At 44.2% G+C, this 23,344-nt stretch overlaps 1 protein-coding gene across 1 annotated transcript in view; it reads right to left on the bottom strand.

Annotated features, from left to right (window-relative positions):
* Positions 1–2,916: 2,916 nt before the first annotated feature.
* Positions 2,917–23,344, bottom strand: part of CHCHD3 (coiled-coil-helix-coiled-coil-helix domain containing 3) — a 31,150-nt gene continuing 10,722 nt past the window's right edge. The window contains exon 3 of the mRNA XM_087722679.1: positions 2,917–3,018. Coding sequence (XP_087578805.1) covers positions 2,933–3,018 — 86 coding nt within the window. The 3' untranslated portion in view covers positions 2,917–2,932. The remainder of the gene's footprint in view (positions 3,019–23,344) is intronic.

The raw sequence follows: 23,344 nt of genomic DNA, 5'->3' as shown, positions 1-23,344 counted from the left end.
GAAGTCCTCAAATCTTCAAATTGGCTGGGGAATTCAGACATGGCTGGCTGGGGAATTCTGGGAGTTGAAGTCCACAAGTCTTCAAGTTGGCTGGGGAATTCTGGGAGTTGAGGTTCACCAGTCTTCAAGATGCTGGGGAATTAAAACATGGCTGGCTAGGGAATTCTGGGAGTTGAAGTCCACAAGTCTTCAGGTTGAGGACTTCAAATTGAAGTTCACAAGTCTTCAAGTTGGCTGGGGAATTCTGGGAGTTGAGGTTCACCAGTCTCCAAATTGGCTGGGGGAATTCAAACATGGCTGGCTAGGAATTCTGGGAGTTGAAGTCCACAAGTCTTCAAGTTGAGGTCTTCAAGTTGAAGTCCAAAAATCTTCAAATTGGCTGGGAATTCAGACATGGCTGGCTGGGGAACTCTGGGAGTTGAAGTTCACCAGTCTTCAAGATGGCTGGTGAATTAAAACATGGCTGGCTAGGGAATACTGGAGTTGAAGTTCACAAGTCTTCAAGTTGAAGTCTATAACTTGAAGTCCACAAGTCTTCAAGTTGAAGTCTTCAAATTGAGTTCACAAGTCTTCAAATTAGCTGGGGAATTCAAACATGGCTGGCTGGGGAATTCTGGGAGTTGAAGTCCACAAGTCTTCAAGTTGGATGGGGAATTCTGGGAGTTGAAGTCCACAAGTCTTCAAGTTGAGGTCTTCAAGTTGAAGTCCACAAATCTTCAAATTGGCTGGGATTCAGACATGGCTGGCTGGGGAACTCTGGGAGTTGAAGTCCACATGTCTTCAAGTTGAGGTTTTCAGGTTGAGTTCACCAATCTTCAAATTGGCTGGGAAATTCAAACATGGCTGCCTGGAGAATTCTGGGTGTTGAAGTCCACAAGTCTTCAGGTTGGTTGGGGAATTCAAACATGGCTGCTTCTTCTTCTTCGTGGGCCATATCTGTCATCAGGTGTTGGCGATCATGTCGGCAATCCTATTTCTATCAATAGCCACATGAAAAAGTGCTGCTGAGTTTTGTCCAAACCTCAAACAGGGCTGGCCAGGGAATTCTGGGACATCTGGGTTATGTATCCCTAAGAGAATGGATCCTAGCAGGTGTGAATTCCATGGGGTCCTCGGATGCTCCCTGAGCTTGCAAACGTTTCATGACCCAACTAGGTAACATCACTCAGTGCTGCGATGAGTATGGGTATGAATGCGAGTTCACAATAGAAATAGGAATCCTGGTAGTACATCAGGAGAAGGAGAAGATTAAGAAGCCCACTCATGGTTTCAAACGATGGAGACTCGCCATGTGCATTAAAGAGAATCAAACCTGAACAAGGCAGTCACCACTAACAGGCACCGCTTAATATTATTGGTACAGGAGGAATAATCAAAGTGCATAATAAATTGTTCCATTTTAAACTGCTAACATTAATTACATTAACACGAACACAGAAAAGAGTAAGCACATTTCCTCGTAAGAACCAAAAATCAATTAAGGCCAGCCATAATATTTCAAAGAGCTGTAATTTCAGCATAACACATAAATTTGTTTTACTCCTCAAAGAGGCATATTTTAGTCCGGTAAAGGGCTTTTGGTTGTGTTTATGTTCAATTTGGTATGACATTAGCTTAATTTAGATGGAAATCCTATAAACACATTTCTGGGTATACATCCCTCTGAAGTCTATTGGGATGGCTTGTTTAAACCTCTGTGGTTAATTCCATCGTAATGCAGTGTTAAAAGAGAGAGAGAGAGAGAGAGAAGCAGTATTAACAGGCGACTGGAAGCAACGTCAATTACAAGGTTCTTTAATAAATGCAAAATAATGAGCTTGCAAAATGCGTCTCGATGAAAGTCAAACAACAACGTCTTATTGATTTTAAGGCGGCAAAAAAAATGTTTCGGAAATCCACAATACTGTACGGGCATGTTAAAAAATGGACTTCTCTAGTTCTCGGGTGAGCGCAGAGAATTTTACCGATTCAACGTAATTTGACATGGAGTTACATCAGTAAAATTCTGAAGGAGAGGATTGGATTGATCTGGACTGGACTGGACTGGACTAGAATAGAATAGAATAGAATAACAGAGTTGGAAGGGACCTTGGAGGTCTTCTAGTCCAACCCCCTGCTTAGGCAGGAAACCCTACACCACTTCAGACAGAATAGTATAGACTGGACTGGATAGGAATAGGAACAGAACAGAACATAGAACAGAACAGAACAGAACAGAACAGAATAGAATAGAATAACAGAATTGGAAGGTCTTCTTTCCAATCCCCTGCTTAGGCAGGAAACCCTACACATCAGATGGAATAGAATAGAATAGAATAGAATAGAATAGAATAGAATAGAATAGAATAGAACAGAACACAACAGAACACAACAGAATTTGCACAGAACAGAACAGAATAGAATTATTTATTGGCCAAGTGTGATTAGACACACAAGGAATTTGTCTCCGGTGTGTAAAGGTCTCAGTGTACATAACAACAATGTGTACACTATACAACAATAGTGATAGATCATTATCATAGTCATTAGTAAAAATACATTCCTCATAAAGCATTACATACAACACTTAGTGATAGTCATGGATACTAAATAAGCAAATTATTAAATAATTTGTTTAAATGTAATGAAAGAACTTCGAAAACAAAGAACAGAGAGGCATGCTGGATGGCACTGTCAGGATTTATAAAAATTGTTTTCAGCTAACTTTCAAACTTAGCAGCCAGCTTTAAAAAAAAATGAAAAAAAAAAGCTCATTTTTCGAAAGGAAAAAGTAGCAAAATCCCTCCGAAATGGAGGGCACCAGCTGGGCTCCCCAATTCCCAAGCATTTCCATTCATTTGCTTTTCTAGTTTATCGGCACCGAGCTTATTTCAACCCTGGAATCCAAAAGTCACAGATTTCCCCACAAAACTCTGGAAATAAATGAATAAACTTACCTCTTCTGAGCTTCTGCCTCTCGCCTAGCTTGTTCAAAGGCCAATTCTTCAGCTATTCTTTTCTTTAGTTCTTCTTCATTGACTGGAATTAAGAAAATAAAGACAGGTTGCATGTAACAACTCAAGGAACCATTCTGACATTCATCAATTTCATTTCTGGTTCATGCATCTTTGAGGGTGATGAGAAGGAAGGAAGGAAGGAGAGGGAAGGAAAAGGAAGGAAGAAAATGAGGGAAAGAAGTGAGTTGGAAGAAAGAAAGAAAGAAAGAAAGAAAGAAAGAAAGAAAGAAAGAAAGAAAGAAAGAAAGAAGAGGGAGGGAAAAGGAAGTGAGGGAAAGAAGTGAGAGGGAAGCAAGGAGAAAGAGAGGGGGAGAGAAAGAAAGAGGGAGGGAGTGAAGGAAAAGGAAGGAAGGAAATTAGGAAAGAAGTGAGAGGGAAAGAAGGAAGGAAGAAGAGGGAAGGAAAAGGAAGGAAGAAAATGAGGGAAAGAAGTGAGATGGAAGAAAGAAAGAAAGAAAGAAAGAAAGAAAGAAAGAAAGAAAGAAAGAAAGAAAGAAGAGAGAGGGAGGGAAAAGGAAGTGAGGGAAAGAAGTGAGAGGGAAGGAAGGAGAAAGAGAGGGGGAGAGAAAGAAAGAGGGAGGGAGTGAAGGAAAAGGAAGGAAGGAAATTAGGGAAAGAAGTGAGAGGGAGGGAGGGAAAGAAGTGAGAGGGAAAGAAGGAAGAAGAGGGAAGGAAAAGGAAGGAAGGAAAAGGAAGGAAGGAAATGAGGGAAAGAAGTGAGATGGAAGAAAGAGAAAGAAAGAAAGAGAAAGAAAGCGAGGGAGGGAGGGAAGGAAAGGAAGTGAGGGAAAGAAATGAGAGGAAGGAGAGAAGAAAGAGACAGAGGGGGAGAGACAAAAGAGGGAGGGAGGGAGTGAAGGAAGAGGGAAAGAAGTGAGAGGTCCTATGTTGTTTTAAGTCTGTGTCTGTTCTATTGATGTTGTGTATAAATAAAAAAAATATATTCATGAAGAGGACATGGGGTGATGTCATAGAAGCCTTCCGATATTTGAGGGGCTGCCCCAAAGAAGAGGGGGGTGTCAGCCTATTCTCCAAAGCCCCAGAGGGCAGGACAAAAAGGCACGGATGGAAACTAATCAAGGAGGGAAGCCACCTGGAATTAAGGAGAAAACTTCCCAACGTTGGGAACAAAATTAATCAACCTGCCTCCAGAAATTGTGGGTCCTCCAACACTGGAAGTTTTAAAGAAGAGACTGGACAGCCAATTGCCCACAATGGCGCAGGGTTCCCTGCCTGAGCTTGAGGCTGGACTAGAAGACCTCCAAGGTCCCTTCCAGCTCTATAAAATCTCCCCAAGCAGCCCTCTGGGAAGACAGCGAAACAACTTACCCTGCAGTTGAGCATTAGATTAATTTCACCTCTGGAGAGATATTTTAACTATTCCGAGACTCGGATCCGGCACCCGACCCCAGGTGTACCATGCCTAACAATCCATCTGGGTTTTTTTATGGGGCCTTTGTGTAAGGAATGGATGGGGGGGGGGGGAAGGCTAATGGCCCATCGACACAACCTCTGAAGCACAATAAATACAACCTGACTAATAAAGACACGGCCCATTTGACCTTAGCAATCGACTGGGTTGCATATTGATCAGCCCGATCCTAATAGGGAATAAAAGTGAGGATGTAGATTGTTAAACAGAAATTCTATTACTTTAGATATATGGGATCGTTGTCCCCGAATGAGGCAGGCAGGAAAACTAAGTAAGGCCTTAATCTTGAAAGAAAGAAAGAAAGAAAGAAAGAAAGAAAGAAAGAAAGAAGGAAGGAAGGAAGGAAGGAAGGAAGGAAGGAAGGAAGGAAGGAAAGAAGGAAAGAAGGAAAGAAGGAAAGAAGGAAAGAAGGAAAGAAGGAAAGAAGGAAAGAAGGAAGGAAAGAAAGAAGGAAGGAAAGAAAGAAGGAAGGAAGAAAGAAGGAAAGAAAGGAAAGAAGGAAAGAAGGAAAGAAGGAAGGAAAGAAAGAAGGAAGGAAAGAAGGAAGGAAAGAAAGAAGGAAGGAAAGAAAGAAGGAAGGAAAGAAGGAAGAAGGAAAGAAGGAAAGAAAGAAAGAAAGAAAGAAAGGAAAGGAAGGAGGAAGGAAGGAAGGAAGAAAGAAGGAAGGAAAGAAGGAAGGAAAGAAAGAAGGAAGGAAAGAAAGAAGGAAGGAAAGAAGGAAAGAAGGAAAGAAGGAAAGAAGGAAAGAAAGAAAGAAAGAAAGAAAGGAAGGAAGGAAGGAAGGAAGGAAGGAAGGAAGGAAGGAAAGAAGGAAGGAAGAAAGAAGGAAGGAAAGAAAGAAGGAAGGAAAGAAGGAAAGAAGGAAAGAAGGAAAGAAAGAAAGAAAGAAAGAAAGGAAGGAGGGAAGGAAGAAGGAAGGAAGAAGGAAGGGAGAAGGAAGGAAGGAAGGAAGGAAGGAAAGAAAGAAAGAAAGAAAGAAAAAAACCGAGGATGAGACAGAACTCCAGCAATTTTATTTATCAGACCAAGTTCTTGGGGGGGAAAAACCAATCACCCGCAAATCATTTGACTCAAATTGATGGGCTGAGGCTCTAAGCAGGCAATTCCTATTTAACGGCATTTACAAATAAACCTTTCGGAAGTCAAACGAAGCACAATCCTTCTAGGTCTGCTTGAGGTCAGACGGATGCCGTGCGTGATGAGCAGAAAACCTGATTTTTTTCCTAATGAAAAGATCCTGCGACGATACTAGAACAAAGATGGGTTTGTGACAGGAGAGGCAAAAGAACATTTCCGTGCTGGACTAATGTCCAGAATAATGCCGACGTGAATTAAATGCCCATTGGCTTAGATCAGTGTTGGCTAACCTTTTCTTCGCATAGAAAGTTTTTATTTTCCGTTTTCATAGCATAGAATCACATGTATACTATTACATAGTCAATATCATGTTGTATTATTAAGTAATTACATCAATCCATCTTGCCATCAACTACCAAAGAAAGAAAAAAGAAAAACACCAGTTATTGGCTCTTCCTGCTCTCCATACACCATATTTATACCTTATCTGACACTTTCTTCCCCCTCTCTCCTCCCCCTTTCTACATCCTGTCTTCCCTCCATCATTTTCTACTCTACTTCCCCTTCCTTTCCCCTTCTCCTCTCTCCCCTTACCACTCCTCCTTATACACCTCATCTTCCCCCCTCCCCCTCTCTCCTGTCCCTCTCTTCCTATCTTTCTTCTCTCCTCTGCTTCCCACTCTTCTACATCCTGTCTTCCCTCCATCATTTTCTCCTCTGCTTCCCCTTCCTTTCTCCTTCTCCTCTCCCCTTACCACTCCTCCTTATACACCTCATCTTCCCTCCTCCCCCTCTCTCCTGTCCCTCTCTTCCTATCTTTCTTCTCTCCTCTGCTTCCCACTCTTCTACATCCTTTCTTCCCTCCATCGTTTTCTCCTCTACTTCCCCTTCCTTTCTCCTTCTCCTCTCTCCCCTTACCACTCCTCCTTATACACCTCATCTTCCCCCTTCACGCTCTCTCCTGTCCCTCTCTTCCTATCTTTCTTCTCTCCTCTGCTTCCTCTCATTCACTTGGTGTATTTCGGCTTCTGAGCAAACTCTCTTTTGTGTTGATGATATTTATAATTCCATTTCAATATACATAAAAAAGAAAAAAAAATAGCAGTATACAGGTACAATCATAATACCTTAAAATCCAACACCCCTCCTCCCACTTAGTAAACTCCACGGTGCTTTTTCAAGAGGCAACTGGACTTTCTTTGAAGACCTTTCACTTCTCATCCAGAAGCTTCTTCGGCTCTGACTGAATGGTGGGGAGTGGAAGGATTGATTCTCCTTGCAGACAGCTGGTCATTTGCATCCTTTTGGAAGGTCATTGAGGCCACTTGGAGGTTTTTCTTTTGAAAACCTTTCCACTTCTCATCCAAGAAGCTTCTTCAGCTTGTGACTGAATGGTGGGGAGTGGAAGGATTGATCCTCCTTGCAGACAGCTGGCCATTTGCATCCTTTTGGAGGGTCGTTGAGGCCACTTGGAGGTTTTTCTTTTGAACACATTCGCTTCTCATCCAAGAAGCTTCATCAGCTCTGACTGAATGGTGGGGAAGGGAAGGATTGATACTCCTTGCAGGCAGCTGGTCATTTGCATCCTTTTAGGGGGTCATTGAGGCCACTTGGAGGTTTTTCTTTTGAAGACATTTCACTTCTCCTCCAAGAAGCTTCTTCGGCTCTGACTGAATGGTGGGGAGTGGAAGGATTGATTCTCCTTGCAGACAGCTGGTCATTTGCATCCTTTTAGAGGGTCATTGAGGCCACTTGGAGGTTTTTCTTTTGAAGACGATTCGCTTCTCATCCAAGAAGCTTCATCAGCTTCTGACTGAATGGTGGGGAAGGGAAGGATTGATACTCCTTGCAGGCAGCTGGTCATTTGCATCCTTTTAGAGGGTCATTGAGCCCACTTGGAGGTTTATCTCTGTCCTCAGGGTCATCTGAGTGGTGCAAATAAATGTGAGGCTTCTTGGAACTGCTGAAACCACCCTGTTGTAGACTGGAAGTAGATGTTAGAGACAGAACCAGCTGCTTCTTACAACAAATCTTTCTAGACTTTGTAGTAACAGTCCTTTTTTTTTTCTTTTAGACTTTCCAAAAAGTTACATCCACCGCCACACTCCAGAATTCTGCAATTCAGGATTACAGAGCAAAGCGTTCAAACCGAGCAACGTGACTAACTAAATATATTCAAGAGGAGCCGGTTGGAATAATACGTTCTGCCCCAGTTCGGTTTTAAGAGAAGGAGGCAAATTTACTGTTAACGCTGCTGGTTAATTTGCTCATTTAAATGACGGGCAAAAGGGACGGGGGATTCTGATTTAACACAACTGGAGAGCTTTATTGCAGTCTACAGTCATTTGGGTAAGAAAAGCTCATTAAAAATACTAGAGCTACTACAGACCCCGAATCGTTTATCACCTCTAGGGCATAATAAGTCTTCGGGACTGTGAACAAAAAAAAAAGAGGGGGGGGAGGAGAAAGGAAGAAATGTGTTGTTGTTTTTTTAAAAAAACAAAACCCTCCCAAACCAGAAATTCCTTCAGATAAAGCAATTTTTGTCCTGGGGGTAAAAAAAAGGCAGAGCGGAAAGCTAAATGAACTTTTGGGGTGTGTGTTTTTGTGTGTGTGTGAGAGAGAGAGAGAGAGAGAGACAGACAGACAGACAGACAGACTTTTCCTTGCTCAACTAGGGAACCTCTTCAGTGCTAGAAGGTTCCTGTTTAACAACACTCACCAAGACTGACAGGGCAAGACGCAGTATATAAACAATGAGCAAACCCCACACCCTTCTAGCACTGATGATGTTCCCTAGTTGGGTCATGAAAACATCTGCAAGAAAACCACTAAGCTCTGAGAGCATCAAGGAGACCATAGTCTTTTTCCTCCTCCTCCTCCTCCTCTTCCTCCTCCTCCTCCTCCTCTCCACAAACCCCACTTCCCTCCAGCACTGATGATGTTCCCTAGTTGGGTCATGAAACATCTGCAAGAGAACCTCCAAGCTCAGAGAGCACCAAGGACTCCACAGTCCTCCTCCTCCTCTTCTTCTTTCTCCTCCTCGCCATAAACCCCACTCTCTTCTAGCTTTGATGATGTTATCTAGTTGAGCCACGAAACGTCTGCAAGGAAACGGCCCAGCTCAGAGAGCATCCAGGAGCCCACAGTCCTCCTTCTCTTCCTTCTCCTCCTCCATACCCCCCTCCCTTCCAGCACTGATGATGTTCCCCAGTTGGGTCATGAATAAGGAGTCCAGCCAATCAGTGAGCTGGTTGGGATGGAAAATTTTCAGCTCACTGATTGGCTGGAGTCCTGGCCAATTAAATCAGTGAGCGGCAGGCTGGGCTGGCTTAAATTTTTAGCAGATAGAACAGAACGATGAGCCAGCCCAGCAAGCTAGCAGCTGATGGGCGGGAGCTGCTAGCGCCAAAAAAAGCGTGCCTTTTAAAAAGGCGGGCGGGACGCGGGAAAATGCATTGGAAGGCGGGTGTGTCCCGCCAAAAGCGGGACGTCTGGTCACCATAGTCATGAAACGTCTGCAAGAAAACCACCAGGGACCCCACAGTCATTGACCTCCTCCTCCTTTTCTCCTTCTCCTCTTCCTCCTCCTCCTCCTTCTCCTCTCCACAAACTCCATTCCCTTCCAGCACTGATGACGTTACCTAATTGGGTCATTGAAATGTCTCCAACAAAACCACCAAGCTCAGAGAGCACCAAGGTCCCCACAGTTCAACCCTGAGCTGCAAATATTTTTTTTCTGTTGGTTTTTGTGAAGCACTTGGGAAGATTAATTACCAACCCCTCCAAAAAAAACATATTAAGTGAAAGATTAAGTGCAGTTAACAGTTACAGAATCTAAAGTGGCTATTACTTTTTCCCCACCGGCGTATTGGAAGAGTCTTCTTACGAAATAAATGGAAGAGGCATCAACATTTTGGTCTTCTCCATTCAGTTGACCATCTGACCGTTCATAGCTGTGGGTCGAAACCACAGCCAGAATCCTACAAACCTGCTTTATTTGAAGTTCTTTGCTCTTTCAATGAAATGTCCTAGTACGGGCAGTCCTCGACTTACAACACTCCATTTAGGGACCGTTCGAAGTCAACACGGCACTGAAAAACGTGACTTAGGCCGTTGTTCACACTTACGACCATTTCAGCATTCCCCCGCGGGCATATGATTTTACACTTGGCAACTGACTTGTGTTTACGACGGTTGCAGTCGTCCGGGGGGGGGATGTCATGTGATTCCCCCCTTTGCGACCGTCTGACAATTGGGAAACAGTGATTTGCTTAACAACCGTGTTACTCACTCAACAACTGCAATGATTCACATGACAAATGTGGCCAAGAAAAGTCGTAACATGGGGGGGGGGAGACGACTCAACACATTTCTCCCTTCGCAACATAGATTTGGGCTCAATTGTGGCCGTACGTTGAGGACTTCCTGTACCGGTTCTACCATCTGCCTAGCTGTCATTTTAGAAAAATGACAGTTAATCAAAATTTGTGAAATATATCACAGTGTGGTGTGTGTGTGTGTGTGTGTGTGTGTACCTTCAGCTCATCATAACAGGACAGCAAGTACGAAGCATTCAGCAATTTACAGGAGGGGAAAAAAACCAAGAAAAGACTGTCTCGTCGCTACATTTAACATTGTTATTTAAATCAGGGATCTTTATTTCTAGACGAGAAATCCACTTGCTTAATTAATAAAGACACAATCTTTGCAGCCGGGTTCCCTGGGCTGCGAGATTAACAAGCTCCTTCTTTGGTCCTCGCCGGAAAGATTGAAATAAAACTCGGGTGGTTTCTTTTTAAGAGCCAGACGGTTTCCGTCTTTCTCAGAAGAAAGAGGGGGGGAAAAAGAGGAATCCCCTCCGTAGCATTCGGAAAACCTAACAGTTTTTTTGTATACGGAGATTAAAAAAACGTCGGGAATAAAACCATCCGCCGGGAAAGCGGGCTCGAGGCACTGCGGAGAGTGACTTGTTACACGCTTTTCTGAATTTCTGAATTTTCGAGCAACGGGTCAGCCCGCTCGAGGACAACTGTCAGAAATATTGCTCCGAACACCGATTCTGTTCAAAGCCAGGGAAAAAAAATATAGATATAGATATTTCTTCACATTCATGCAAGCGGCATTGTGAGTTAGTAAAGAGAACTGAAATAATATTTGCACAGGGCTTAGGACTGTGATGGCGAAGCTATCGCATGCGTGCCCAAAGTGGCACATGGAGCCATGTTGCCTGGCATGTGTGGCGTTGCCCGTTCCTCTTCCGGGTGTCTGGCACACATCGTGACCCGTCAAAACCATGCTCGACTAAGCCGCACCTGATTAAACCGCGTCGCTGACGTCATCAACAGGGCGACAACAGCCAGCGCGGAGAAAGAAGGGCGCTTTAAATAGCGCTTTGAAAGCAAGCCATTCAACTTAAGGTAAGGGTTAGGTTTAGGGTTAGGTTTAGGATTAGGTTTAGGGTTAGGTTAGGTTTAAGGTTAGGTTAAGGGTTAGGTTTAGGGTTAGGTTAAGGGTTAGGTAAGGTTAGGATTAGGTTTAGGGTTAGGTTTAGGGTTAGGTTAAGGGTTAGGTTTAGGGTTAGGGTTAGGATTAGGGTTAGGTTAAGGGTTAGGTTTAGGGTTAGGATTAGGGTTAGGGTTAGGTTTAAGGGTTAGGTTAAGGGTTAGGTTTAGGGTTAGGTTAAGGGTTAGGTTAAGGGTTAGGTTTAGGGTTAGGATTAGGGTTAGGTTTAGGGTTAGGTTAAGGGTTAGGTTTAGGGTTAGGATTAGGTTTAGGGTTAGGTTAAGGGTTAGGTTTAGGGTTAGGATTAGGGTTAGGGTTAGGTTAAGGGTTAGGTTAAGGGTTAGGTTTAGGGTTAGGTTAAGGGTTAGTTAAGGGTTAGGTTTAGGGTTAGGATTAGGGTTAGGTTAAGGGTTAGGTTAAGGGTTAGGTTAAGGGTTAGGTTTAGGTTAGGTTTAGGGTTAGGGTTAGGTTTAGGGTTAGGTTTAGGGTTAGGTTAAGGGTTAGGTTTAGGGTTAGGTTTAGGGTTAGGTTTAGGGTTAGGATTAGGTTTAGGGTTAGGTTAAGGGTTAGGTTTAGGGTTAGGTTAAGGGTTAGGGTTAGGGTTAGGGTTAGGGTTAGGGTTAGGTTTAGGGTTAGGTTAAGGGTTAGTTTTAGGATTAGGTTTAGGGGGGTTAGGTTTAGGTTTAGGGATTAATTTTAGGTTTAGGGTTTACAGCGTGCTTCTGTCTCCGCGCTGTTGTCGCCCTGTTGATGACGTCAGCGACGCGGTTTAGTCGGGTGCGGTTTTGTGGTTGAGCCGGCACACATGCGCGTGTGAGGATCAGCTGGCCTTCGTGCGTGCAACAGTGCCAGAAACCAGAAGAGCTGGTCTTCCATTCTCCGGTGCAAGGATGCCCCCTGGGCAGCTCCTCTTCCGGGGGGGTGGCCCAGAGAAGCGTACTCTCTCCCCCTTTTCGGCACTCGTTGCTGAACAGGTTCACCATCACTGGCTTAGGAGAAGGAAGCAAAGAAATCTCTAAATTGTAAGAAGCCTCAAAAGCACCTAATTTCTGGAGGAACAACTTGGTTGTATAGATATATACATACACAACACACACACCTTCCCTGGGGCTGGGTGTCCCAGTAACAGTCCTGTGCTGGGCAGTAATGGATCTACGAGCGCTCCTCCTGTTACGACCATAATGGAGCCCTCCCATCCTGGTTGCAATTTGTAACGGTCATAAATCGGATCACCCAAGGGACCGACTCAATTTTACGGCCTTTTTTGATACTGGAGTTCTGGTGAAGGTCTTGAAAAAGACGTTCGGATGTCACGATGTGTGCATGCCTACGAATATTGGAGTTGTGCAAACCATGGTTATCATGGTATGAAAAAAGATGTGGAGACTCTGAAAGAGTGCAGAGAAGAGCAACAAAGAGGATTAGGGGACTGGAGGCTCAAACATATGAAGAACGGTTGCAGGAACTGGGGATGTCTAGTTTAATAGAAAGAAGGACTAGGGGAGACATGATAGCAGCCTTCCAATATCTCAGTGGTTGCCACAAAGAAGAGGGAGTCAAGCTATTCTCCAAGGCAACTGAGGGCAGGACAAGAAGCAATGGGTGGAAACTAATCAAGGAGAGAAGCAACTTAGAACTGAGGAGAAATTTCCTGACAGTGAGAACAATTAATCAGTGGAACAGAAGTTGCCTCCAGAAGTTGTGGATGCCCCAACACTGGAAGTTTTAAAGAAGATGTTGGATAGCCATTTGTCTGGAACGATATAGGGTTTCCTGCCTAGGCAGGGGGTTGGACTAGAAGACCTCCAAGGTCCCTTCCAACTCTGTTATTCTATTCTATTTTATTCTGGAGAATTCTGGGAGTTGAAGTCCACAAGTCTTAAAGTTGCCAAGTTTGGGAACCACTGAACTAGCTAAAGACTTGAGCTGACTCCCAAAGATTTCCCCACCATCTTTTAATGTCCCCTATCCCAGCCATTGGCACAGCGTTGGGTTTCTTCCTCCTTCTCCTCTCGAACAAGGGATTCCCTCTAGTGCAGTCTTTCTCAACCTTGTCAACTTGAAGATGTCTGGACTTCAACTCCCAAAATTCCCCAGCCAGCATTCGCTGGCTGGGGAATTCTGGGAGTTAAAGTCCGGACATCTTCAAGTTGCCAGGGTTGAGAAACACTGACCTAAACCTAAACGCAGAAAGATTTCAGCACCTTGGATAGCGACAAAGCCTATTTGTCTAATATCTCTCTAACACTGTTTCATTTGATTCGCTGGCTGGGAATCCGCTGGCTGGGGAATTCTGGGAGTTGAAGTCCGGACATCTTCAAGTTGCCAAGGTTGAGAAACACTGCTCTAGTGTATGTATAAACCTACGCCTCATTGTGCATCTGGACAGCTGTTTTGTGTTGCCTTTCAGCACAACAATGGGCTGCAGTATCAGAATTTCAAAATGCCCCGTATTAAAATAAGGACGCAGGAACAACCTGAGGAGCTGACAGTGATGCTTTCGGTACATTAACGGAGTGCAAAGCTGTGCAATTTTTTTCCTTTCCCCCCCCCACCCCAAAAAAGAGAGAAACCTTTTCTTTTCCAAAAGAAAACCCGCTTTGTGGAGCCTATTTCGTCTTGACAATAGGAAGAATTTACGGGGAGCCATTTTATTCCCCGTTCGCCGCGACTGAAATTATTCCCGACGCCGAGCAGACGGAGAGGACTGGGGACTTTTAATATTTATTTTCAATTACTCAGGACACGCAATTCTATTACGCACGGACAAAAAAAAGGACGTCGAGAAGAGTATTTCCAATGGAGCATTTTACTGGGCTTGTTAAAAGAGACGGCTATTAAGACGTTCGTAGCGGGAGGTAAAATGAATGCCACAAAATACGGTGAGGCTTCATTCCTAAGTCAGCCTCCCCCCCCCCCCTTTCAAGATTCGGGTCCCGAGTTCAAGAGTCCGTTCCTTAACATACAGAAGCCACTAATAGCTTTGGGGGGGGGGGAATAAGCAGGAGTGCTAGTTCGAAAGGGAAAGTTGTGTGTTCATTGTGTGTTCATTCACACTTGGAATACTGCATTCAATTTTGGTCACAACAATGTAAAAAAGATGTGAAGACTCTAGAAAGAGTGCAGAGAAGAGCAACAAAGAGGATTAGGGGACTGGAGGCTAAAACACATGAAGAACGGTTGCAGGAACTGGGTATGTCTAGTTTAATAAAAAGGACTAGGAGAGACATGATAGCAGTCTTCCAATATCTCAGGGGTTGCCACAAAGAAGAGGGAGTCAAACTATTCTCCAAGGCACCTGAGGGCAGAACAAGAAGCAATGGGTGGAAACTAATCAAGGAGAGAAGCAACTTAGAACTGAGGAGAAATTTCCTGACTGTTAGAACAATTAATCAGTGGAATAGAAGTTGCCTCCAGAAGTTGTGAATGCCCCAACACCGGAAGTCTTTAAGAAGATGTTGGATAGCCATTTATCTGAAACGGTGTAGGGTTTCCTGCCTCGGCAGGGGTTGGACTAGAAGACCTCCAAGGTCCCTTCCAACTCTGCTATTGTATTGTATTGTATATATGTGTGTGTATATGTATGTGTGTGTGTATACATACATACATACATACATACACACACACACACACACACATACACAAATTTGCTCTGAGATATTTTCCCAGTTCTGCTGCTGCAGATTATGCCTGTCAAAATATTCCCTTTCAATTCGGGTGGGGGGTCCTTTATGTTTTGACATGGGCCCGGTTGGATTCTTCACAGGGCTGGCCAGATGCCAGTTTTGGCATTTTTCATCCTTGAAGTCCTGCTGTACGAAGATGCGGCTTCTATTTCGCTTTCTCTCTTTCTAGTTTATTTACTTGGGAAGGTTCAATATTAAAATCGATATTGAGTGGGTTATTAATTGGAGACATAATTAATCCAACTTCTCCCGGGGGTGGGGTGAGGGGGGGGGAGAGAATGTAAGTAGAAAACAGAGCCAAGGGGTAGGAGTAAACATGTTTTTAAGAAGTGAATTTCAAATCTTATTTATAATACAATACAATAGCAGAGCTGGAAGGGACCTTGGAGGTCTTCTAGTCCAACCCCCTGCATAGGCAGGAAACCTTATACAAATGGCTATCCAACATCTTCTTAAAAACTTCCAGTGTTGGAACATTCACAACTTCTGGAGGCAACTTCTGTTCCACTGATTAATTGTTCTCACTGTCAGGAAATTCCTCCTCAGTTCTAAGTTGCTTCTCTCTTTGATTAGTTTCCACCCATTGCTTCTTGTTCTACCCTCAGGTGCTTTGGAGAATAGTTTGACTCCCTCTTTTTTGTGGCAGCCCCCGAGATATTGGAAGACTGCTATCATGTCTCCCCTGGTCCTTCTTTTCATTAAATGAGACATTCCCAATTCCTGCAACCTTCTTTATGTTCTTCGTATGTTTCAGTGGGATGTTTATTTTAACGAAGGAATAATTGAGGAGTTTCTTACACGTCAACTCAAATTAAAGGAAGGCTTTTCAATGTATTTGTTGTACGCAGTAATCATCCCACAAGGGGCAATAGTCCTTGACTTACAACCATTCGTTCCTTCAGTGACTGTTCAAAGTTGCAGCGACACTGGAAAAAGATGAGTTATGACAGGGTTTCACCCTTACGACCGTTGCAGCATTCCCCTGGTCACATGATCAAAATCCAGCCACTTGGCAACTGGCATGTACTTATGTCTGTTGCACTGTCCCGGGGTCATGTGACCACCATTTGGAACTTTCCCGGCTGGTTTTGGATCAGCAAAATAACAGGCTAAGAGAGTTGGAAGGGACCTCGGAGGTCTTCTAGTCCACCCTCCTGCTCAGGCCGGGAGCCCTATTCCATTGCAGACACATGTTCGTCCAATCTCTTCTTAAGAAATGTCCAGCGTTGGAGCATTCGCAACTTCTGGAGGCAAGGAGTTCCACTGGGTAATTGTTCTCACTGTCAGGAAATTTCTCCTTGGTTTCAGGTTGCTTCTCTCCTTGGTTAGTTTCCATCCGTTGCTTCTTGTCCTGCCTTCAGGGGCTTTGGAGAATAGCTGGACCCCCTCTTCTCTGGGGTCGCCCCTCAAATATTGGGAGACTGCTATTATGTCACCAAGTCAATGAGGGAAACTAGATTCGCTTAAAGACGGGATGATTCACTGAACAACTCTAGCGTTTCCTTAACAACTGTGGCAGAAAAGGTCAAAATGTAGGCGCTTGGCAACTGACTTATATTTACGACGGTTGTAGCCTCCTGGGGTCATGAGATACCCTTTTGTGACCTTGTGACAAGCAATAGCACTAGCAATAGCAGTTAGACTTATATACCGCTTCATAGGGCTTTCAGCCCTCTCTAAGCGGTTTACAGAGTCAGCATATCGCCCCCAACAACAATCCGGGTCCTCATTTTACCCACCTCGGAAGGATGGAAGGCTGAGTCAACCTTGAGCCGGTGAGATTTGAACCGCCGAACTGCAGAACTAGCAGTCAGCTGAAGTAGCCTGCAGTACTGCACTCTAACCACTGTGCCAACGGGGAAGCCTGATTCACTTAACAACCCTGTGACTAACTTAACAACTGCGGCAAGAAAGGTCGTAAAACGGGGCAAAATTTCCCTTAGCAAACGTTTCCCTTAGCAAAGTACATTTGGGGCTCAATTGCAGCCGTAACACGAGGACTACCTGTACTGTTTTGAAGACCAGAGTTCTATCCATGGAATGACTATATATAGGAGTTAGTGGCCAAGGGTTTCGATTTAGATCACGTGACTGGGAATGCTTTTAAAAGTAAACTCACAGCTACCAACATCTGCTTTCTAATTCTCCCCATCCCAAAAGAGGAAATCTGAGTCAGGGGGAAAAAAAATATGAAGCACGTAAGGATGGATCACTCCTTAGTCCTAATTAAACTGCGGCAGAATTGGGGAAACGGGGAAACGGGCTGCAGTACACCAATACTTACAAGATGAATTAAATATGTATATTGAAAAGGAATTATAAATACCATCGACATAAAATGCAGCTCGCTCAGAGGCGGAAATACACCAAGTAAATGAGATGAAGAGTGGGAAGTAGAGGAGAGAGGTAAGGGAAGAAGAGAGGGATAGGAGGGAGGGCAGGGGGTGGGGAAGAGGAGGAAAGAAATGAGGGGTGGAAAGGGGAGAGAAGAGAAGGAAAGAGGAAGGGGAAGTAGAGAAGGGAAGGATGATAGAGGGAAGAAAGGAGGTAGGGAGGAGGAGGAGAGAGGGAGAAGAAAGTGATAGATAAAGTATAAATATGGTGTATGGAGAGCGGAAAAGCCAATGGTAGTTTTTGGGGGTTGATGGTAAGGCGAATTGATGTAAACATTTAACAATATAATACGATGTTGGTTATGTCATAGTATACATGTGGTTATTTGTCATGAAAATGAAAAAATAAAATAAAAACTTTATTTAAAAATAAAATTAAAAAGATGATCTCTGCTTTCCAAGTATTACAAACCCGTGTTGTTTTATGCAAAAGCCGAGCCACCTGCTCAAACCCTCCACGCGGAAATGTCACGCCCGCCCTGGGAAGGAGGAGCGGGCGATGGAAGTGAGCAATCAGCCCCCTTTTCACCAGAAAACTGGGGTAAAAAAAAATTACGTCTTCAATCTGCTTTTAATTAATCCGTTAATCAGAGCAATTAATAGATGAATGCTTCGAGCCCGGCGCTTGTAATTTGATAACTCAGCTGCTGCCTTTTCAAGTCACAGGAAGATCTCGGTAAATCGGATGCCTTTTGGAACCCAAAAAAAAAAAGAGTTTAATAATGCATCCGGAGTCGTTCGGGTGCAAATAACAGCCAAGTTATTAGCAGCATTTGTCTATTCCTTGCCTCTGGAGATGGGGGTGCAAAGGAAAGGGAGGATGGAGAGGTTTTTGTTGCAAGCAATTCGCTTCTCTTTAGCTAAGAAGGGTGTGCAAAACAGCCTCTTCGACTGGAAATATCTTCTCCGTCGTTTTCGGTTGATCTAATAATTTGTCAGCTCACAGAATAGTGGCACGCGGAATACAGACGAAGTTATAAAATAAAATGGCACGCACCCATGGCTCCCGATGGCTTTTAATGTCACATTAAAAAGAGGGTAATTCTGTGTTGTTGAAAAGACACAAAAGCGCTTTTATGCTTAGGCTGTAGGGTTGGGATGTGGGCTACAATATAATACAATACAATACAATAGCAGAGCTGGAAGGGACCTTGGAGGTCTTCTAGTCCAGCCTCCTGCCTAGGCAGGAAACCCTATAGCATTTCAGACGAATAGTTATCCAATTCCTTCTTAAAAACTTCCAGTGTTGGGGCATTCACAACTTCTGGAGGCAACTTCTGTTCCACTGATTAATTGCTCTCATTGTCGGAAAATTTCTCCTTATTTCCAGGTTGAATCTCTCCTTGATTAGTTTCCACCCATTGCTTCTTGTTCTACCCTCAGGTTCTTTGGAGAATAGCTTGACTCCCTCTTCTTTGGGGCAGCCCCTGAGATATTGGGTAGGGGTGTCTCTTTCCCACTTGGCGGATCTTGGGGCTCAAGCCTTGCAGGGTGAATTTGACTCCCAGCCTTGCATTCAAAGCTCCGACTAGCTATGCAGTGTCTGTTTTTCTCTCCCTGGGACTCCTCTCTTATTCCCCGCAGCGTAGATTTCCCCATTTTTCTCTTCTTTTCCAGGAGAAAACCATTACTCTTTGGTTACCGAACATTACCCAGTCCTTCTCCGAGATCTTTGGAAAAAGAACGGCTCCCCGAGGCCCAACTAAAAAGGAAGTGGTTCCCCCAAGCCCTCTTCAAGGAAGAGAGGCAGTAAACCAAAATAATAAATAATAACTTTTTTTTTTTGGACTTCTGCAAGCTCGGGGGGGGATTCTGAGCAAGCCGATATTTATTTCCCCGGGTCGCAACGGCCGTGTTTTGGATCCCAGCCTGCTGACGACATTCGTTGTTGGAGTTGGCCATTAAAGAGAGCGAAGGCTCCCACAGGGATTCCGACACCGTGTCGTTTGCTTCTTTTCGGCTTGATGGAAGAGTGTGTGTGTTTGTGTGTCTGTGTGTGAACTCCGATCGTGGTTTGCAAGCCGGGTTTTGCTCCAGTTCATTCGGAAACTGTCGCTAAAACAAACCGGGATTTAGCATGAGGGACGAACCTGGTCACTCTACATCCGGAGGGAAACGAAGGGTGGGAATTTCTGCTTTAGGCAAGCGTTTAATAGCAATTGCAGTTAGACTTATATACCGCTTCATAGGGCTTTCAGCCCTCTCTATGCGGTTTACAGAGTCAGCATATTGCCCCCCCACAACAATCCGGGCCCTCATTTCACCCACCTCGGAAGGATGGAAGGCTGAGTCAACCCTGAGCCGGTGAGATTTGAACAGCTGAACTGCAGATAACAGTCAGCTGAAGTGGCCTGCAGTACTGCACCCTAACCACTGCGCCACCTCGGCTCTATGTTTAAAAAAAAAAGATTATGTACTAGGACAGTGATGGTGAACTTTTTTGGGACCAGGTGCCCAAACCTTCCATATTTATCCATCCTCCTTCTATCCTATCTATACATCCCTCCCTCCCTCCTTCCGTCCATCCATCCATCCATCCATCCATCCATCCATCCATCCATCCATCATATCTATCCTTCCATACCCATCTCTTCTTCCTGCCATGAAGCTTATCCATCTATCTGTCCATTCTTCCCTCTTATCCATCCATCCCAAAGAAACCCAGCCGACTTTCATGGCTAAGGAGGACTAGAATTCACTGTCTCCTGTTGATTGACTCAAAGTCACCCAGCTGATTTTCATGCCTAAGGTGGAACTAGAACTCACAGTCTCCTGGCGATTGGCCCAAAGTCACCCAGCTGGTTTTCATGCCTAAGGTGGAACTAGAACTCACAGTCTCCTGGCGATTGGCCCAAAGTCACCCAGCTGGTTTTCATGCCTAAGGTGGAACTAGAACTCACAGTCTCCTGGCGATTGGCCCAAAGTCACCCAGCTGATTTTCATGCCTAAGGTGGAACTAGAACTCACAGTCTCCTGGCGATTGGCCCAAAGTCACCCAGCTGATTTTCATGCCTAAGGTGGAGCTAGAACTCACAGTCTCCTGGTGATTGGCCCAAAGTCACCCAGCTGGTTTTCATGCCTAAGGTGGAACTAGAACTCACAGTCTCCTGGCGATTGGCCCAAAGTCAGCCAGCCTGCTTTCATGACTAAGTCAGAAACTCATCCAGTTTCCAGAATTCAAGCCTGGTGCCTTAACCACTAGGTGATACTTTGCTCCAGCAACGCCTGGTGGAAATCAGGTAAATGTGAGTTCCTGCAAATTCCCAGGCGGCAGTGATATTTGAAAAGAACGCCCTTTGCTTCAAATCAGAATTTGGTCAAAAGGATCTTCCATACGGAAAAGTGAACATCCACTTCAAATGTACTTTGGTGTCAAATCTTTTATTTATTTTAATTGGACGCATCATCCAAAGAGAGAGTAAGAGACACACAAAATCTGGGGGGGGGGGAATGGTACTAACATGGCAAAAACCCCAACACCACCTACTGTCAGGCCTCCAAAGAGCATCCAAAATTAAATCAGAGTCCAAGGCAAAGGATTCCTCAAAGTCCCGATTTATGAAGAGAGCCACGTTGGCACATCGGGGAAAACCTGAATCTGAAAGCTTCCTGGTTTTCCACATCCGGTTGAAAGTTCAAGATCTTGCCCCCCACACCCACAAGTCCATCCCATAGTCCAATCTCCCACTGCCATGCTGGCAGTTCCACCCATCCAGTTCCAGTCAGGTGCAGAGGTGCAGAGACAAAGGATGACCTTGGCTTTCTAGAAAGAATGTTGTTATGGCTACGTTTCATCTAACTCCAAACAATCCCCTCTCCTATTTTCCCACCATAGAAAATGCCTAGTAGAATAATAGAAAGTGTGGAAGGCCAAAGATCCAAAAGAAAGATGGCTGCATGACACCTATGCTCATAAATGCATGCGAACATGCTTGCTTTTATCTGTCAGCTGTACGGTAACTGGAAGAAAAATTTATATAGTAGGCATTCGTGTTTAGGAAGAAAAAAACTCCAAGAGAAAATTTCCAAGAGAGGTCAGAGAGTGTGAAATTTAATTTTAAATAATCCACCCGAGACCGGGGGGAGGCTCGGAATATGCTGTACAGAACTACTTATTTCACAAACAAAAACGGCGCTTCAAAGCAAGCGTTGGCTCGAGAAGAAAACACAGGCAGTCCCTGACTTACGACAGTTCATTTAGCGACTGTTTGAAGTTACAACATCACTGGGAAAAAAAGAAGAGTTAGGAACCGTTTTTCACCCTTACGACCGTTGCAACATCTACGTGGTCACGGGATTTGACATTTGGATGCTGGACGACCGACTCATGTTTATGACGGGGTCATGCGATCCCCTTTAGCGACTTTCTGACGAGCAAAGTCAAATTTGGGAATCTAAATTCACTTAATAACCCTGTTGCTAATTTAACAGCTGCGGTGATTCACTTAACAAACGCAGCAAGAAAAGTCGTAAAATGGGGGCCATCTATCCCTTAACAACTATCTCATTTAGCAACATAAATTCTGGGCTCACTTGTGGTCGTAAGTCGAGGACTACCTGTTAAGAGCAAGCAAAACTAATGTGGATAGATAGCTACCTAGCTATAACACTGGAAGTTTTAAAGAAGAGGTTGGATAACCATTTGTCTGAAGTGGAATAAGGTTTCCTGCCTAAGCAGGGGGTTGGACTAGAAGACCTCTAAGGTCCCTTCCAACTCTGTTATTTCCCTCTCCTCTATTCCTATTCCATTCTATTCTATTTTGCATTTCATTTCATTCCATTCCATTCCTTATTCTATTACTATTCTATTTCTTATCCTATTCTATCCTAATTATTTTCTATTCTCTATTCTATCCTAATTATTTTCTATTCTCTATTCTGTATTCTATTCTAATCAAGATGTCACTTAGAAAAGTCTGTTCTCCCTCGCTCATGTCGGGTGTGTATTTCCTATCTAACTTTCTTCCCATAAATTTGAAATAAGTCTCCAACTATTCATTTAATGACCGTTCAAAATTACAGCCACACTGGGGGAAAAGTGACTGAGGAGTGTTCTTCACACTTACGACAGTGGCACCCACAGTCACGAGATGCAAGACATCTTACAAAAGGACAAGAACAGGGGAAAAACCTGTGTCTTCGAGGAGGTTAAAAAATTGAGGTGGTTAAAAAATAAATTAATTTACATACAACATACAATAGCAGAGTTGAAAGGGACCTTGGAGGTCTTCTAGTCCAACCCCCTGCCTAGGCAGGAAACCCTACACCGTTTCAGACAAATGGCTATCCAAAATCTTCTCAAAAACTTCCAGTGTTGGGACATTCATAACTTCTGGAGGCAACTTCTGTTCCACTGATTAATTGTTCTCACTGTCAGGAAATTTCTCCTCAGTTCTAAGTTGCTTCTCTCCCTGATTAGTTTCCACCCATTGCTTCTTGTCCTGCCCTCAGGTGCCTTGGAGAATAGCTTGACTCCCTCTTCTTTGGGGCAATCCCTGAGATATTGGAAGGCTGCTATCATGTCTCCCCTGGTCCTTCTTTTCATTAAACTAGACATCCCCAGTTCCTGCAACCGTTCTTCATATGTTTTAGCCTCCAGCCCCCCTAATCCTCTTGGTTGCTCTTCTCTGCACTCTTTTTAATTTAAATAATTTAATTTAAAAAGAAAAACAACAACGCAATTTTGGCACGCCCCTGCCCTCTCCACCGACAAATACCATGCCAGGAAAAGACGTTGGGAAAGGATCAGCGGAGAGGTGGTTTATTACATTATTATATGAAAACAACGTTTATTTTAATAATATGCTATTTCTCACCCATCCCGCCCCCTTAAATGAAAAACCAGCACTTTGAAACTATGGCAACTGAGCTGCCTTGTAGGAGCCTCGCTTCCTTGAATATTAAAAGCCTTATTAGGAGGAGGCTACCTTGAGATGCTGTAACTGTAATTCTGGAGGCTGACGCTATTCAGGTACGCTTGTCTATACAGGTAAGTCCTCGGCTTACAACCTTTCGTTTAGCCACCCTTCCAAGTTGCAACGGGGTTGGGAAATGTGACTCAGGGCCCTTTTTCTGCAGTGGCGACCTCTGCAGCCTCCTCGGGGTCACGTGATTCGAAAACTCAGAAAGCTTGGCAACTGGCATGTACTTATGACGGGAGTCCTGGGATCTCCTTTTGCGACCTTCTGGAGAAGCCAAGTCAATGGCGAAGCGGGACTCACTTAGCAAACCTGCTGGGATCCACTTAACAACTAT

The sequence above is a fragment of the Thamnophis sirtalis genome, unplaced genomic scaffold (genome assembly GCF_051295495.1).
Source record: "Thamnophis sirtalis isolate CommonGarterSnake01/CBP01778 unplaced genomic scaffold, rThaSir2_p1.2 scaffold_9, whole genome shotgun sequence".
In the NCBI taxonomy this organism is placed as follows: domain Eukaryota; kingdom Metazoa; phylum Chordata; class Lepidosauria; order Squamata; family Natricidae; genus Thamnophis; species Thamnophis sirtalis.
The sequence above is the reverse complement of the archived record's forward strand: the minus strand, read 5'-3'. Positions and strand labels throughout refer to the sequence as shown.